Below are 16,972 nucleotides of genomic sequence, written 5' to 3'. Positions count from 1 at the left end.
TATCCACGTGACCATGATCGCGAATAGCTGTAAGGCTGCGCTGTTTCTTCGCTTGTATGTTAGTACATGTAACGAATAGAAATCTTTGCATTTTGTGGCGACATCTACTGGTACATAAACCTCATTGTACTCGAAATTAAATAATAAATTTAATAAATGTTAAAAATTACCCAACGTCAAACAAGTTAAAGTTAAAACAAGTGTAATTAAAACGGATTTGGCAAATGTACCGACCACATGCAGGACAGGACCATATATCCAAGGAGCTGAACACCCCCAAAAGTCCAAAATGGGAGGAACCACAGAGAGTGATGGAGAACAAGGTGCTATAGTACATCCAAACAGCTATTCAAAAAAGGAGACAACAAACCAGACGTTGTGAAAGTGGACAAGATGCAGAAATCAGCAGTGGCAGCCCCAGGAGATGGAATAGACACCAATGTTTCAAAGAAAAAAAACAGAAAGAATGTGGAAGGACATCAGCTGGTGGTACTATGAGGCTTTGGGTCTGTGACAGCTACACAGGAGGAGTGACACCAGAAGACCCCAGAAATGTCAACACTACAGAACCAGAACCACAGTTCAGTCCAGAACTGTGCAGTCCTAGAGTGAACATACCAGCCATTATTTATAACAGCCATTACATGAACAGTGCATTAGTTTAATATTGTAATAATTATCTGCTTTGTGTCTGTCACTTTTAGTCTTTTTGTGCAGAGAAATCAACAGTCAAAATGCCCGTTCCTCAGAAAATGTTATGCACATAATGCACCTAAGTATATCTGCTGTGGCAGATTGTCTTATCTGGAAGACTCCTTATGACCAAAACTATGTTTTGGGAATATGATAAAAATGAATAAAAGAATATTCACCTAACATGACAACACCTAACATTAAAAATGCGAAGGTAAAAAACAACAACACAGGTTATACAACACAATGTTTAGGTCGCTTCTAAGCACACGTATTTTATATATAATTATATACTATTTACTATTACATAACTATTATAACTTATCACCATATACACATATTCTTAAAATATGTTCACTTTTAATTTATAGAAAGCTATGTAGACAGCGTTCCGTAACCTCACTGAAAGTGCGTTTGGGTTTATTTGTATCCTTCTGCCTTATTACTGCGCTACTGGCTCCACCCACGATTATTCGGGTTACCAGCGAGAGGAGGTAGGGTGACACAAAACCTAGAACTATACTGTTCTCAATAGATGCAAAAAAAATCGCATAAATATTGTACCGGTTTCTTCGCAATATTTCGACGCATCTTGCTACACTACACGGGCTACACATTGCAGAAGTTTTTAAGTAGGATACGATGAGGTAACTTTGGCAACTGTCTCACAAGACTCCCACGTATCCAACTAACTATGGCGCTTAGGGCGAGAGTTCTATATGATTTTGTTTCCGAAAATCAAGGCGAGATATCGGTAGTCGAAAACGAACTTTTAACTTTATATAGTGAAGATATTGTCGATGGCTGGTTAGAAGGAATCAACAATAGAGGTGAGACGGGACTCTTCCCAGCATCATACGTGGAAATTCTAAGGACAGACGCTGGAATACCAGTACAAGGGAATGGAACAGCTGGAGATGCACACAAGACTGGCTCTGCCACAGCTGGGACCGAGTATTCCTACCACATACATGCTCAGAAAGGGGACACATCAGGAAACTCAGCGCCGACTAATCTGGGTTATGGGCAGCAATACAGTTATCACCCGAGCCAAGGCAGTGACGACGACTGGGATGACGACTGGGACGACAATCAAACTGTTGCAGACGAGCCAGGTGTGTTTCATGGCAAAGGTGGCGCCACGCAGCGGTTCCTGTCCCCAGAGTCTGACAGACGTGGTAGCGCCCAACAATCAAGGAGTTCTGCAACTGTTGGCAAAAACCTTAATAGGTTTTCCACGTTTGTGAAATCGGGAGGCGAGGCTTTCGTTTTGGGTGAAGCTTCGGGGTTTGTAAAAGATACGAATAAAATATGTGTAGTTATGGGCCCGTTTGGTCCAGAATGGCAGGAGAACCCGCAGCCTTTCACATGTACCATTGATGACCCCACGAAACAAACCAAATTTAAAGGAATGAAGAGTTACATGTCCTATGGGCTTACACCTAGTCATACACATAATCGGGTAAATAGACGTTACAAGCATTTTGACTGGCTCTACGCGCGACTTGTGGAAAGGTTCCCCGTTATCTCAGTTCCTCACCTGCCCGAGAAACAGGCCACGGGCCGCTTCGAAGAGGACTTTATCTGTAAGCGGAGAAAAGGTTTAATATGGTGGATGAATCACATGACGAGTCATCCTGTTTTATCCAGGTGTGATGTCTTCCAGCACTTTCTTACCTGCAGCAGCAACGACGAAAAAGCTTGGAAACGAGGCAAACGCAAGGCCGAGAAAGATTATTTGGTCGGTGCCAACTTTTTCCTTACGATAGTCCCACCAACTGTTCCACTTGACCTGCAAGAAGTGGAAAACACGGTGGATGGTTTCAAAGCATTCACCAAAAAAATGGACGAGAACATTATGCAGTTAAACGTTACGATAAACGAATTTGCACGAAAGCAAATGACCGGATTCAAAAAGGAATATCAGAAAGTCGGGCAAGCATTCCAGGTTTTAAGTCAAGCATTTGAGTTCGACCAGCAAACGTATTCCGTTAAACTGAATCAGGCAATCGCTTTTACTGGAGCGGCCTACGAGACCATCGGGGACTACTTCGCCGATCAGCCCCGTCATGACCTGGATCCGGTGTCGGATCTTTTAGCCATTTACCAAGGACATCTGACAAACTTTCCAGATATCATCCATGTTCAGAAAGGTTTGTTTAAGTCTGCTAGTTAACTGTTCGTCATGACACATGCTCTGCTGAACATTGTCCAAAAGAATGTTTGAATTTAGGTCAGGGGGTCACAGTGATAGCTCGCGTATTTTAAGGCCCAGAGCCGGAGTGGCTAATCGGGAGATTCGGGAGTATTCCCGATGGGCCGGCTCATGTCAATCTCTAGTTTGGGCCGATTGGGATGGAAAAATAATTTTGGGCATGAAACTCCCGGGCTGATAAAGTGGCCTACTCCGGCCCTGTATAGGCCTATGGTTTCCACACAGACACGTCGCATGGATCAATTAAAAGTTGTATATACTTTAATTAATATGCACCCTTCCAATCTCCTATTAGTCACTGTGCACAGAAAAGTCCTCAGATATAGTTTCCCTGGTTAATACCCACTACAAATGCATCTGGATAAGATATTTTTGTAGTGTGTGTACTAACCATATGAGAGCCCTGGGAGCAGAAGTTTGCGTATGTCTGATATCGAATTCGAAAGACAAACCTAACTGTCAAGTAGGGCTTTTAAAACCTAAGTGTGAAGCAGTGCTTTTAAAACACAACTGTTAAGTAGCCTAGTGCTTTTAAAATGGCTTCTGTTGAAGACCGTTCTGTGTTTCCTTTAATCTACTCTTGAATGGGCTCTTTAAAACGTATCATAACAAAATTGACGCATGCACGTGGCAGTGATCACCACTAATTAACCTGATGTTACTAGTTCAATTGTCTGAGCTCTGTGTCTGTGGTGACAAGAAACACACACTGGAACGTCAAAAACTGACCACATGTCACTTTTCTTACTCTTCCAAACTGACACCTAGCAGCCATATTTATTGTTTCCTGTTAAGATTTTTGGTGAGGCTTTGAATGGGTCTTTATTAAACTATAAGTAACAATACTATCAGTATGTTAACAGACTATCAGTAACATATCAATGACATAGCAATAGTGAAGCATCTGGCTACATTCGGTATATTATTCAAGAGACTTAATTGAATAATAATAATAAGATTTCTTAAAACATCTCAATTCATCAGATTATAATCTTAGCATAATATCTTAACATAATATCTTAACGTTATTGATATGCTGTTGACAACATTCTGTTACTGGAATTTAACTGGATCTTGATTTGTGTTAGGGCCAGGGAGAGGGTTTGGATGAGGTTTAGATTTGAGGTTTATGGTTGGAGTTAGAATTAGGATTAGGTGTTGGATTGATTTTAGGGTTAGTTGTGTTGGTCTGGATTCTGATCGCTGGTGTCTGACACTTGAGCCCATGTCAAAGTTAAATGGGCAAAGGACAGAAACAAATCTTCAGATTTTGTACTTGAAATGACTATTAGAAACACATATAAATGTGAATTCCTATTATTAACTCTTGCATCACTTCTTGTCTCAACAACAGCTCCTCACTTCAGGAACACAATGGTGCATTACTTGACAAAAACCATGCTCTGTAACCTCTGACCTATTCCTTAACACCCCTCTCCAGGAGCCCTGACAAAAGCAAAGGAAAGCCAGCGCCATGGAGACGAGAAGGACAGTCCCAGCATAATGGGCATCAGCGATCGTTGCAACATCATTTCCTGCGCAACACTCGCTGAGATCCAGCACTTTCACAGGACGCGCATTCGCGACTTCAGGGCTCAGATGCAACACTACCTCCGGGAGCAGATTGCTTTCTTCCAGAGAATCATGACAAAACTGGATGAAGCCTTGCACATGTATGACCAGGCCTAAAGGAAATGACCAGCCCAAGAGTGTTCTGGATGAGATCTGACACATATCCACCTGATGAAACATCAATAAATATTTAGAGCCCAGTACATTCAAAATAACTGGCATATGTACAGGTGTATGCAGTTACTGAAAAATACTAGATGTGTATAAAGGAAAGGTTTGAGTAGGGTTTTATATTTGGATCATATTTAGTTTCTATTATGCTAAGTCAGCTAAAATATAATCCCTAAATGTAAGTTTCTATTTTATTCTGAGTACATATGTTCGGTCATGAGTGTCTTGATTCCAGGAAACAGGTGCCTTATTTTAACTTGGCATAATTTGTGTTATATTGCCTTTTGCTTTGAACTTTGTACCTTTCTTAACTTTCCTTAATTTTCATTTTGAACCGTTTTAATACAGATCTATATTTCTGAATCTCTGACATGTCTAAGGGGTTCTGATTTATTTCAGATACTGATCTCACATTTCCTTGGTATAGACCTTTGTCTACACCATTAGGAAAAAACAAGTCCACATCTGTTTCAAATTAAAACTTCAAAAGATTGCATGAGAGAGGAGATGCACATTCTCCACCACTGAGGCATAAACCAAGAGAAGCATGACCTAGAAAACATGGGGCTGACCCTCGGTATCTGGAGGACATTCCACACGTTGCACAGAGGATCACTCCAGGCTCACAGGCTCAGTTTACTCCTGCATCTATTATTCAGATAACATTAACCCTTACTGTGCTGACGCCAGAGGCTGTCTCAGGACAGCGGGAATTTCTCAAAACTGATTAGATGGCTGTCCAGACGGCTGTGCAGCATCCAGCATTGAAAAAATCTGGTTTGTTGTGTCTCTCTGCTTTTTGAGATCTGGAAAAGATTAAACATGAAGGAAATGCTCAAACCATTTTTTGAAATGACCTTGTTGGCATATGAATATTATCTGAATCAGATTTGAATATATATGTTTAGATGGGAGTTTTAGCTGATTACACTTCATGGAAAAAAATCTGATATCTGTCAATGAAATCAAATTTGACAGTCTATCCAAAAATCTGCAACATCTATCCAAAAAGAACCACCCACAACATCACTTCCTAACACAATAACATGCACTGTTTGGGCTTATACAATGCCTGTCAAGAGCTTATGTCCAAGATAATATGTGCTTTGGAAATTAACATTGAACATATTTAGTGGGCCCGTGTGGTGGACTGGCGACCTGGGTTACCTTGCCTTTGCCCAATGATGCTGGGATTGGCTCCAGCCCCCCCGTGAACATGACTAGCGGGATTAAGCAGTGAACATGATGGATGGATGGTATTTAGAGGGCCCGTGTTTTGGAAAACTCAAGTTTTATGGTAGAACAACTCATTGACATACCTACTAGTATGGTAAAGAAACTTATTAATATACTTCTGCCTATTCAGTCTACACTAGTTTAGCCCAAGCCACTTACAAGTTCCTAAGCTTGTTTCTGTTCATATTGCTTTTGGAATGAGGTAACCAACCGGAACAGAGCTCATTTAAATATGTCAAATATAGTAACAGTAAGAGCAAGGCTGTTTTCAAACAGCTCTCTACATATTACTTGTATGTATACTTGTGGGCTCCCAATCAATATGTTGGATGCAGTATGCAGCCAAAATGAATTTCTGAGGTTGTGAAAGATACCTGGATAACTTCTATATCCCTTCTTATAATGGTAGTGGAAACACAGATTTTTCAGGTAACCCTGTAGTATGGTTTGCATTTGTGGCATACTGGACATTACATACTACTATTGGAAGCAGTATGCATACCAATGTATACCAATATACAATATGCAGTAGGTAATTCCAAACACAGCCCCTATTCCTGGGGCATATAGAAATTATTCCTATGGTATATGAAAGTTTGGAAAGTAGTCATGTAAGCATGAATTCTAAGTATTTTTGGAACATAAAGCCACATTGTTAAAATTTTACCACTGCAAGTAGTATAAAAACTAAAAGAAAAATGTAGGATTAAAATGTTTAACTTTAAACATCTTAACAAATGTTGCAACAATTGCCTCTTACACTCAGTTATTTGACATTTGTATAATCATACATTCTAAACAAACTCCTTAAAGAATCACTGCAATACATGTCATTCAGAAACACAGCATGCAGCAGGCCTGGGAGAGTAAACCATAAACAACTTCCATGCCTACTGCAAGGAAGCAACTGAGCTACTCAAAGTGCACACACTACAGTTGAATTATTTATAAGAGCTAATGTTCACCTTTCTTTTCAAACACACACACACACACACACAAACTACTACAGCACTCACACCAAACCGATGAAACATTTAGCAGCTCTCATGTTCTAAAAAAAATGATTAAATACTTTGTTTGTGTAAATCATTTTAAAGAATGTTTGCTTAGTATATGCATGTTAGTTTTAAACTTAAACTAGTGCATATATTGTAGCGTCGGCCCAATGGGGAACAGCGCTACTTTCCCATGAGCCCCTGTGGCTCCGGTACTAGTTCATGTTATATGTAGTGCTATGATGTGTGTTATTGATTATGTATTTGATTATGTGTGTGTTATGTAGTTTAAGTCTCCCCTTTCCTGTTGTAGTCATACTGTGTGAGTTACCCCCTACCGTGTCTGTGTAATGTTGTGCTATTAATACCATTCCCTCATGTGCCGTGGATGTTTGAGTCGGTTCTGCGTGATCACGGCTTCATGCGTGATTACGTTGCTAAGGCAATTTAAAGAAGTCTTATTGTGTTAAAATGGATTGGTTTGCTGTTTCTCCTTCCTACACTACGCCATAATATATATATATATGCAGTGTTGGATTGTTATAATACTATAATTGACTATAATATGGGTGGATTTCCTACTGTTTTAAAAGCATTAATAAGATTTACCAGTTGTATTTATTATGAGTTTACTGACCCACATTTATTAGAGTATCTATGCCTAGTTTTTTTAGTACAATTTCTAAAATGTCTCTGATTATCCAAAGGCAGATTGGGATTGAGGAAAATCTTCAGCACAGTGTTGATGGTTCCTAGTTTAATCTTTCTATTTCAACACATGCAGTATGAGGAACCAAACACGCATGGCAACTGCGTCATGCATTCACACTGCGAGTGCCACAATTTTGCTACAGAATTATGCACAACACGCCTGATTATGTAAGTGTAAGACTGTAAGTAGATAACACCAGGGATGCAAAGAGACACAATGTGGAAGATATAAATAGACCAAATAGTTATTGGATAGAGATTTGGGTGAAAGGATGTTGCGATCAGCCCTTCCTGGCCTCTGTGTTGCCCTGTCTCGTGTCTGTATTTTGGCTTAATCCTTTTTCTTCATTTGGAGATATGGCCCTTATTTAGTTTTCTGCCTTTTGTTATTACTTTCCCCTGTGTCTTGTTTTGTTATTGTTAACCCATATTTCTCTGTATTCGAAGCCCCTATTTTCTGTTGCTAGTCATTGTTCTAGCCTCAGCTGATGTGCAGGCCTTTTGGTAACATTCCAGTCTCCATTATAATTTCGAGTTGTTTTTGTCATTTGTTATGTCTTTTTTGTCATTTGTTACCTGGATCCTCTTTGCTCTATGATCCTGGACTTTAATGACCCTTATTTTGGATTTGACCTAAATAAATTTTGCTCTTCTCAACAAATGCGTGCGCCTTGTGATTGCACTGCATTGTTCGGGGACATTGGTCATCAAAGCTGAGCCACCTGCTATACCGGGACCGGAAGTTTGTTTATTGACTTTTTTTAAACATAGCTAAGATTTTTTGACTTGATGAAAGTCATTTGGCACTTGCAATATGACGTTTTTAAACTTAATTTCATTTATATATCAATGGTCAAACTGATTTGTTGAATCTTTTTTTCAAAAATACGTTTTTCATTAAAACATAGCTAAGATTTTTTTGACTTGATGAAAGTCATTTGGCACTTGCAATATGACGTTTTTAAACTTAATTTCATTTATATATCAATGGTCAAAATGATTTGTTGAATCTTTTTTTCAAAAATACGTTTTGCATACGTCACATACATTCCATTGTGGTCCGACGCCTGCAGGTTACAAATTTTAATTGCAATTCTACGAGAATCCACTTGAGGGTGATATCACACTTTATGTTGTGCGTTCCAATACTACCAAAGAAGTGCTCATCGGAATCTGATAAACAAATGATCTAATCGAACAATTTATGTAAAATACATTTAATGCGTTGCGTTCCTGTAGCTTTGTTGACCACATTTTCAAGGCGATATTCAAAATTCTTCAAGAGTGGAATATGCAAATGCTGTTGTTCAAACGTGCAACATTAAGTCATTATAGAAAACATCTATATTTTAGCCTACTATTTTGCAGACATTACATTGTTTCCAGACAATGAATGAAGATTGCAATGAAGAATTCTACGCTGTGCTGAAAGAAAATAAATTACAAAAAACTATTTCACACGTGCCTGACGCAGGCGCTGGAGCAGCTTAAATATCTTGAATAGCAGTGAAAACACTCTGATCTGAGGATGACAGCTGGAAACCAAACAATAACCGACAAGACATGGAAGAAGCAAAACAGCTAAGCAAGGCTAGCGGACAGGATCTCTGTAGGACTGCTGACTGATTTAGAATTATATTTTTCATTGAATAATTTTTTTACTACATGCAATAATATGCAGAGAAATACTACATGTAGGTGTCCTTAACTTTCCTCTAGTGTTAGGGTCGTTGTCGACCCGTTTGTAGGTTTTAAATGCATAAAAGTTTATTTATATCAATACTTTTTGACTTTGACAGGAACTTCTATTTAATTTTTTACTAAATTATAAAATGCTCTTGTTACAATTTTGACCTTTCTGTTGTTAGGATCAATTTCGACCCAGGTATAAAACAATAATAATTGCCAAAACTGAAATCATAAAAACACTATATACCAACAGCCCACGGCCAACTCTTCCTCCAACTACTTGATCTTCAGTTATGGGCTTCTGTCTTTGCATTTTTAAAAAAACAAGGTAAACATTTCCATACATGTAAGGCCAAATCAGTTTAGAGTTGGTGTTTTGCAGAGTCAGAGGACACACAACAGCATACTGAAACAGATGAAGAGGAAGATGATGTGGAGTATCAACTGGAAGACACAGACACATCTGATCAGTCTGATAAGGAGGTCAACATTGCCGAAGCTGCTGAAACATTCTAATCCAAAAGTGGAACATCTATTAATGCTGAGTACCTCCTGACGTACATGGCACGGCAGCTGCTGCAAATTTCATCAAAATAACCCCTTATGAGAGTAAGTGGCCTCAAGACATGTTTGATCTGTCACTAAAAAAGTCATCATTGCTATGACAAACCTTGAAGGAAAAAAAAAGTCATTGGAAACATGTGGAATGATATGATGATTTCATGGATGTCTACGTTGGTGTTCTTCTCCTTGCTGGAGTGCACAGATCCAGCACTGAGGCCACTGACTCTCTGGGAGACTTCCACAGGCAGGAATATATTCCGGGCAACAATGTCACTTCAGACCTTTCAAAAGTTCTCAGATTTGACAACAGAGACACCAGAGTAAAATGTGACAAACTTGCTGCCATCAGGATGTTTTGGGAGAAATGGGTGCAGCTACTTCCACTGATGTTCAACCGAGGGCCAGAGGTGACAGTAGATGAACATTTTCTCACTTTCCGTGGAAAATGCCCCTTCCCGCAATACATGCCCAGTAAGACAGGAGTTACACAGGCAAGTTTGCAAACGCCATCCCTGAAAATCAACAAGGAAAATGTGTAATGCTCGAAATGACAACTGGAGTGCAGGGTCACAAGATTACTTTTACATTCACAACATTACTGAGGATTTCTTTACCAGCCATGACCTTGTACAAGAACTTCTCCGGAGGAAACTCACCATGGTGGGCACAAAACAAAAAAAGAAACCTGGGTTGCCCGCTGAAATGTTGCAGGTAAAGGACAGGGCTCAACTTTCCTCAGAGTTTGTTTTTACAGAAGGAGTGGACAACCTGGACAAGCTGACTGCCACCTACACTTGCCAGAGAATGACCAGGAGATGGCCAACTTGTTGTATTTTAACAACATCCTCGATGTGTCTGCATACAATGCAGTGTGGACCCACATTCACCAAGGGTGGAAGTCAAACAAACAAATAAGCAGAGGATGCTTCTTGAGGAACTAGGAAGTTCCCTTGTCAAGGCACACATTGAGCAAAGAGAACGTGTGCTCCGAGCCACTGCAGCCTTGTTCAGACAGCTGCAGACATCACCAAGCATTCCGTCCACACCCACAGCAACACGAGCATCAGCGCCAGCATCCTCCTCTGCCAGCCCTGCCTCAACATGAGCCACAACCCCAGTGAGACCACCTGATTCTAAAAGAAAGAGTTGTCAGGTCTGCCCTAGCAATAAGGACAGAAAGACACATTGTGCTTCACCTGCAAAAAAATCTGCAAAGAACACTCTAAAAGTGTTTGTTACACATGCATCTAGAAACACACAAATATGTGCATGTTCTTGTGCACAAAGTATTTATAAAACTAGTACTTGCATTATTATTATTATAGATGTTTATTACTTACTACTAGTTCTGCTTTTCATTTTGTATTTGTGTCAAAATATTAAAACCAATACTTTCATGGATAAGCCTTCCAAGGTAACTAAGAGTTAAGCAACTAATTGGATGATAAATAATCTCTTTTTAATGTATGTAATGGTCAGCCATTTGAGACACAGGTCAAAACCGACCCAAGCTTTAGTAACCTGGAAAGTGCTCAACAAGCCCAAACGTCCATGAATACATGTGATACCACAGCTTCATCTTACTAGTTAATCTCACCATTTCATCTCACTGCTCTACACAGTCCACATGTAAGACGTACGTAGCATTACTACACTCAGAAAGCTCCAGCCTTTGCCTTTTCAAAAATGCTGTGTTGAGTTATTAGGGATAAATGTTGGCTGGCTATGCAAATGAATCTATGACTCTGCTTTTCCTTCAGAACTCCTCTGAAGATGCTCTTTGTGAACCCACATGACACTGTTCTCTGGATGAGTTGGTATCATTTCTCCACAACTCTTAATTGTTCCAATGTGTAGCGAATGGAAAACTGGAATTATAGACACATGAGTGTATGTATTATGTGCAGATTTTAGTGTGGGCTAGTTCTGGGTCGGTTACATAACACACATTACTTTCCAGAACAGAGAGCAAAGCCATATCCGTTGTGCTCATTGCAGTTCCATGGAATGTGCAGAGGCAGTGGAGTTTCCTGGATCAGTGTTGGGTTATTCAGCCATCCAACAGGAGGCAAAGACCTGGTGACATCTAGCAGGCCTCCCTCTCACTTGCGTTCACTTAATTTTTAACGATTATATTCAAAAACTTTGGCAGGCATTTCAGTTATTTCTGTATGAAACTCATAAATGGAATGGTGCATATTTACACAGTATTAATCAACCCAAACAAAAGCTTTATATGCAACCATATTTTAAATTTAGTACAGTATAATACAGCTGTATAGGAATGCCTGAAAGAGACTTGATCCTAATAGCTAGTGTATGTGTTTAAAGGAATTCTACTGACATCTAGTCAAAGTTGTTTAGAAAAGTTAGCTGGTACTGCTCTAAAGTACTGCTCTAGTTAGAATGTGCAATAAATGCAATAAAGAGTGAATCTTCCTGTAAGTATTACTCATTGCAATATTTTCTCAACATGTTCCATAACTGCTGTAGTGGTATAATGGTTCAGTCCAATTGATACCATATTTAAATTACTGTAGCACATTTGTAAATTATTGTGCAAAATCAAAGCCCATTTCTGTAATCTAATGTTTTGCATCACTAAAATGCTGGTTAAATGTCACCACATGAGTTTGTGTTGAATATTTGTTGTTTGGCCAAAGTGGCTGTAATTGGGTGGGTGGGTGGTGAGGACTGCTCTTGGATCCAGACTGAAACAGATTAAAACACCTACACATAGGATCTCATTTTGTTTCCTTATATACATGACTGCAAAGCTCTTCTTCACTAAAACCAAAGTAAGTGAAGGATTGAGAGGTGTAACTCCACTGATTTAACTTAGATGGCTTATATAGAATGGGTCCTGACCTGTAAACAAAATGGGTACCCAGAGCCATGCTGGTATTAAAATAGCAAACCATCTATCTAAAATTAACATTTTGCAGCTGGAAAGGTTATTGTCATGTTCAGTAATGTTTTTAGATAATGTAATTTGATGCCACTGTTTTGCAATTAGTGTTGAAAGTGAGCATGAGATGAAAGTGTATGTCTTTTGCACACCATTCTGCTCTGTTGTGTATTTGGACAGAGACACACAGCAGAGCTAGATTTCTGGTCTGGACCAGTCTACAGAGGATGATCCCTGTTATTTATCCTTATCTCCAACAGTGTGTGTGTGTGTGTGTGTGTGTGTGTGTGTGTGTGTGTGTGTGTGTGTGTGTGTGTGTGTGTGCGCGTGCGTGCGTGCGTGCGTGCATGTGAGAGAAACCTGGCCGCACTGATTGAAGCTTCAGGTTTTCCTGAGACCAGGACACAGGGCTTCGCATGAGCAGGGCCTTTTCAACAGGAAGGAAGACCTGGAAGGGAGGAGCCCAATGCCACACAGGGATCAGTGGGAAACTATGACAACAGACACCTGGGCACTGATCTTCACAACACACTGCATCTATTTTCTCCCCTAATTTGAACAAATGAACTGTTACCTATTAAAGTTTCCCTCTATAAAACTAACATACAATATGACCTTTTTATACCACTCAAAATGAGTAAAACCATTGACAAATACTCATATTGTAAGTACAAACCATATTGTGATATGTTCACACATTAGGTTTGACTTGTAGAACAAACACTCATGTCCACCCTGCTCCTTCCTTTCCTTCTCCCAGGGTCCGCCTGTCAGGGCTTGCACAATAGCTACACTCACACAGCTGTGTTTACCACTCCAGCACCACTTCCAACTCCTTCCTGAACTTCGGTACAAGGGCCATACACACATGCACACACCAACACCCAACAAGACACAGACAGCCGTATTTACAGGTCCCCAGTGCGACTCCCACCAGGGCACAGCACACAGAGCCATACACACAGAGTGATACACACAGACACACGCATGACACCCCCCAGGACACATATAGACATACACACAAACACGCACAAGGACGTACTGCAGTTTCCTCATGGTAATGGCACTAAAGTAGCTCGTACCAACATAACACACCATTGACTTTGTGCTGCCTCAAGCAAGTTGGCCTCTGAGAGGCCTGGTCCAGCATGGAGGACGTATGGTTATTTTTCATGAGAGAGTGAGGTCACCAGTCTTCACTGGTGCTTGTTTGTTTTTTCAGAAGGTAGGCTGCCATTCCCCTTCAGTTAGCTTTCTCACATCTTCAGAAATCGTGCCACAGGCACCCACATACAAATCACACACTGTTTTGCCCAGTTGGAGTATGTTTATGCTTTAGAAGACTATGGTAAATGAAGGGATGTTTGACAAGAGTTTACAGTTTTATTCCTGATCATCTGGGAACATCAACCTCCAGTATTGTTTTGAAGAATGAACAAATGATTACATATTTGGTCATACAAACCAAATCTTTCACTAACCATTTCATAAATATACTTTTATTTTCATTCCTCAGATTTAAAGGATGGGTATTTTTGTGAAAGACTGAAAAAAATCTGATGTCTGATAGACACCTGGTCTAGAGTGTCATTTGGATTAACCAAATGATGTGAAATAGTCTCTCAAAAAGGTCAACGTTGCTCGAGTCACTTCCAAACACACTCCCAAAAGCCGTGCCAGCCATGTGTTTACTGTGACATGGACAGACACGTGTTGGATTGCGGCATGACATGATACAGGCACTGTTGTTTCTGTCTGTGTTTTACCATTTCAAGCACAGATGAGAGAGAGAGGGAGTGTCTGGTATGGGTGTTCTCCTGTTTCCTCCTCTTCCTGAAAGTGTCCCCTCCCCGATGTTTTTCCCAGTCAGCTGTACGTATTGTTCCCACACTGAGTCTGTCTGTGTTTAAGTCCTTGCACTGACATCCACTCCCTTTCCCTTGAGTACAAACACACACACACACACACACACACACACACACACACACACACACACACGGATACATACCCTACAAACATTCACACATATAAAACACACAACTTGTGATGATGGCCATAAAAATTGAATAATTTTACAGTAACTACAGAAACATCCAGTTAACATTGGTCAGATAAGAGGCAAACTAGACAAGCAGCCATCAGGACAAAACGTATTCTGCTTTATGGCATCATCTTTATGATGTCATCTTTATGACGAATGTTACATGTACAAGGAATATGATCTTTGCGTCCAACCTGTTTGCATCACATTCCAGCACCTGCAGTGAGACCACACACTCATCCCTGTTGGTGTTTGAACTCCCTGCAGTGAGTCTCATTGTCATATCGCCAAATTCATGCAGTGTTACATTAACTTCAACAGAGAGTTAATTAAACTTTGTGGGACCTTCTGTGTCCTTTCATTGTCCTCGTCATAAGAAGATGACAACAAAAAAATAAACCCCAAAATATATTTTAAATGCAAATTTTACAAGCATACTTTCAAAAAGTCTTTCATTACTAAGAAACAGTTGTTGTGTTTTTTTAAAGTGAGATCATCAACAGCATGACGGTGACTCATGGTCGTCACAAATGGCCTTCAAAAAGAGCGTGTCTGTTTTCGGTGTTTTGACCATATCGTTATTGTCACTCCAGTTTTAAAATGACAGTACTGGGAAAACAGCATTTACAGGAAATCGTTATTTTATAAAGATACAAGTATAGTAAAGTTGTTCAGCTAAATCAATTCCTAAACGGATAAAAGGCGTTTAGTCATATGAGGTTTGACCGAGCTTGAAGCAGTTAGCATGGGACACAGAACTCCTAAGTCGAATACACAGAGGGATCTGTGTCTCAAAGTCGACGGAGCAAAGGGGATTAGGGGTGTCGGGGAAAGGGGGTGACTCAGGCTTACTGTAAAGCGATGACTCACTGTCTCCCCTTTTATCTGCGTGCTCGGGCTCACAGATGCTATAATGATTGCGTCTAATGTCCTGCAGGTTTTGTTTGTTTTATCCGATGGAATTTCCATCGGATGTTTTTTTGGAATGTTTAGCGCCTTGTTTTGTGCGCATACACTATAACCCGGATGCGCTGCTGGGCTATTAATGTAAGTGATAAGTCAAAACATCAAGATGGTACCCAAGAATCAATAAATACATGTGTTTTTTAAATACCCTATTGCAGTCCAAAGTTAGGTCTTCAAGCTTGCAAGAGAGACTCGCAGAAAAACATCCTTACAATACAAGAGCATGCGCCTAGTTAGCTAGTTATGCAACCTTGGGTGTCTGTAACAAAACATAATCACATGGAGATTCAAGAGATTGGATTCCCCGTAGGGTTTCGCTTGGGTGACTGAGCGTGCGTGGGTGTTAGCGGGAGAAGTGCTAAAGGAGCGTGCAGTGCTGCTATTCCGGGAGCACTCTTTGAGGCACGAGGGCTTCGAGGTCGGGGCACGGTAGGCGGGATCCGTACCGAGTTCAGTCACGAAGACTACTGAGCTCAAGTCTTACCGGAAGCCCACGCTGTCATTCAGATGCCTCTTGGCTGATGTGGGCGATTCGCACCGTTCAGTAACGATCTCTTATGGGAGGGTTATTCTTGCGCGGGAGCTGAAGAGCTTTCGCTTCAAATGCATTCCACCCACTGACTATCTCAGTATTAGTTAAAAGGCGTTAGGTTTATATAATGAAAACTCCCACTATCCTAAGGAGATAGCTTGCGCATTGACCACGCCTTAAAAGTTGTACGGATAGGCTGTTATTATGGTAATTCTAATGTTTTGATGTTCTTTCAACATTCACTGACCAATATAAATGACTTACTGGTCCTCGCTACTTACTGCCGGCCAGGTGCTGTTTCGCCCTGCTAATGCTATTCTTCCTGTTGGCATGATTAGCGTTTGGGAGGAAACCAAAAGTGTGGGGTCTCCAAACACAGTCTACAGCAGAAGCAGTATGGTGTGTGTGAAAAAAAGACAACAGGCAAAGCTTTAGAAACCCTCAGACAACAAAATGAAGTTCACCGTATATACAGAACAGCCTTTTTTGTTGAGAGCGTGCTATATTGTCAAGATATGTGAAATACAGCACGTTTTGATAGGACTGTGACCTATAGACACTCCTGTGGTGTTAATAGTGAAGTGGCAGTGTGGGAATTTCAAAATGTCCAGTTTACAATACAGATGTTCTAGCCATAATGCATTTAGCTGGTAACACTTTGTGTATAAGGGCTGGCTTA

General features: G+C 40.3%; 1 protein-coding gene and 1 long non-coding RNA gene across 2 annotated transcripts; one reads left to right on the top strand and one right to left on the bottom strand.

The window, feature by feature from the left end:
- The first annotated feature begins 1,181 nt into the window (after positions 1-1,181).
- On the top strand, positions 1,182-8,239 carry snx18b (sorting nexin 18b). Its single transcript, XM_077019194.1, has 2 exons — positions 1,182-2,846; positions 4,350-8,239. The coding sequence occupies exons 1-2, from the start codon at positions 1,388-1,390 to the stop codon at positions 4,595-4,597; spliced, it is 1,707 nt and encodes a 568-aa protein (XP_076875309.1). The 5' UTR covers positions 1,182-1,387; the 3' UTR covers positions 4,598-8,239.
- Positions 2,231-16,363, bottom strand: LOC143525358 (uncharacterized). Its single transcript, XR_013133624.1, has 6 exons — positions 15,910-16,363; positions 14,521-14,763; positions 13,115-13,202; positions 5,328-5,457; positions 2,371-2,485; positions 2,231-2,277 (listed from the first exon to the last, which is right to left on the bottom strand). It is a non-coding gene; the product is annotated as an uncharacterized LOC143525358 (long non-coding RNA).
- Positions 16,364-16,972: the final 609 nt, after the last annotated feature.

The sequence above is a fragment of the Brachyhypopomus gauderio genome, chromosome 10, assembly GCF_052324685.1.
Source record: "Brachyhypopomus gauderio isolate BG-103 chromosome 10, BGAUD_0.2, whole genome shotgun sequence".
In the NCBI taxonomy this organism is placed as follows: Eukaryota; Metazoa; Chordata; class Actinopteri; order Gymnotiformes; family Hypopomidae; genus Brachyhypopomus; species Brachyhypopomus gauderio.
This window is presented reverse-complemented; position numbering and strand designations above follow the sequence as displayed.

What these genes read in the sequence shown, in the direction of transcription:
- snx18b (XM_077019194.1), top strand. Translation starts at nt 1,388, where the DNA reads ATGGCGCTTAGGGCGAGAGTTCTATATGATTTTGTTTCCGAAAATCAA. An exon ending in TATCATCCATGTTCAGAAAG is followed by an intron (nt 2,847 to 4,349) that starts GTTTGTTTAAGT and finishes ACCCCTCTCCAG; the next exon opens with GAGCCCTGACAAAAGCAAAG.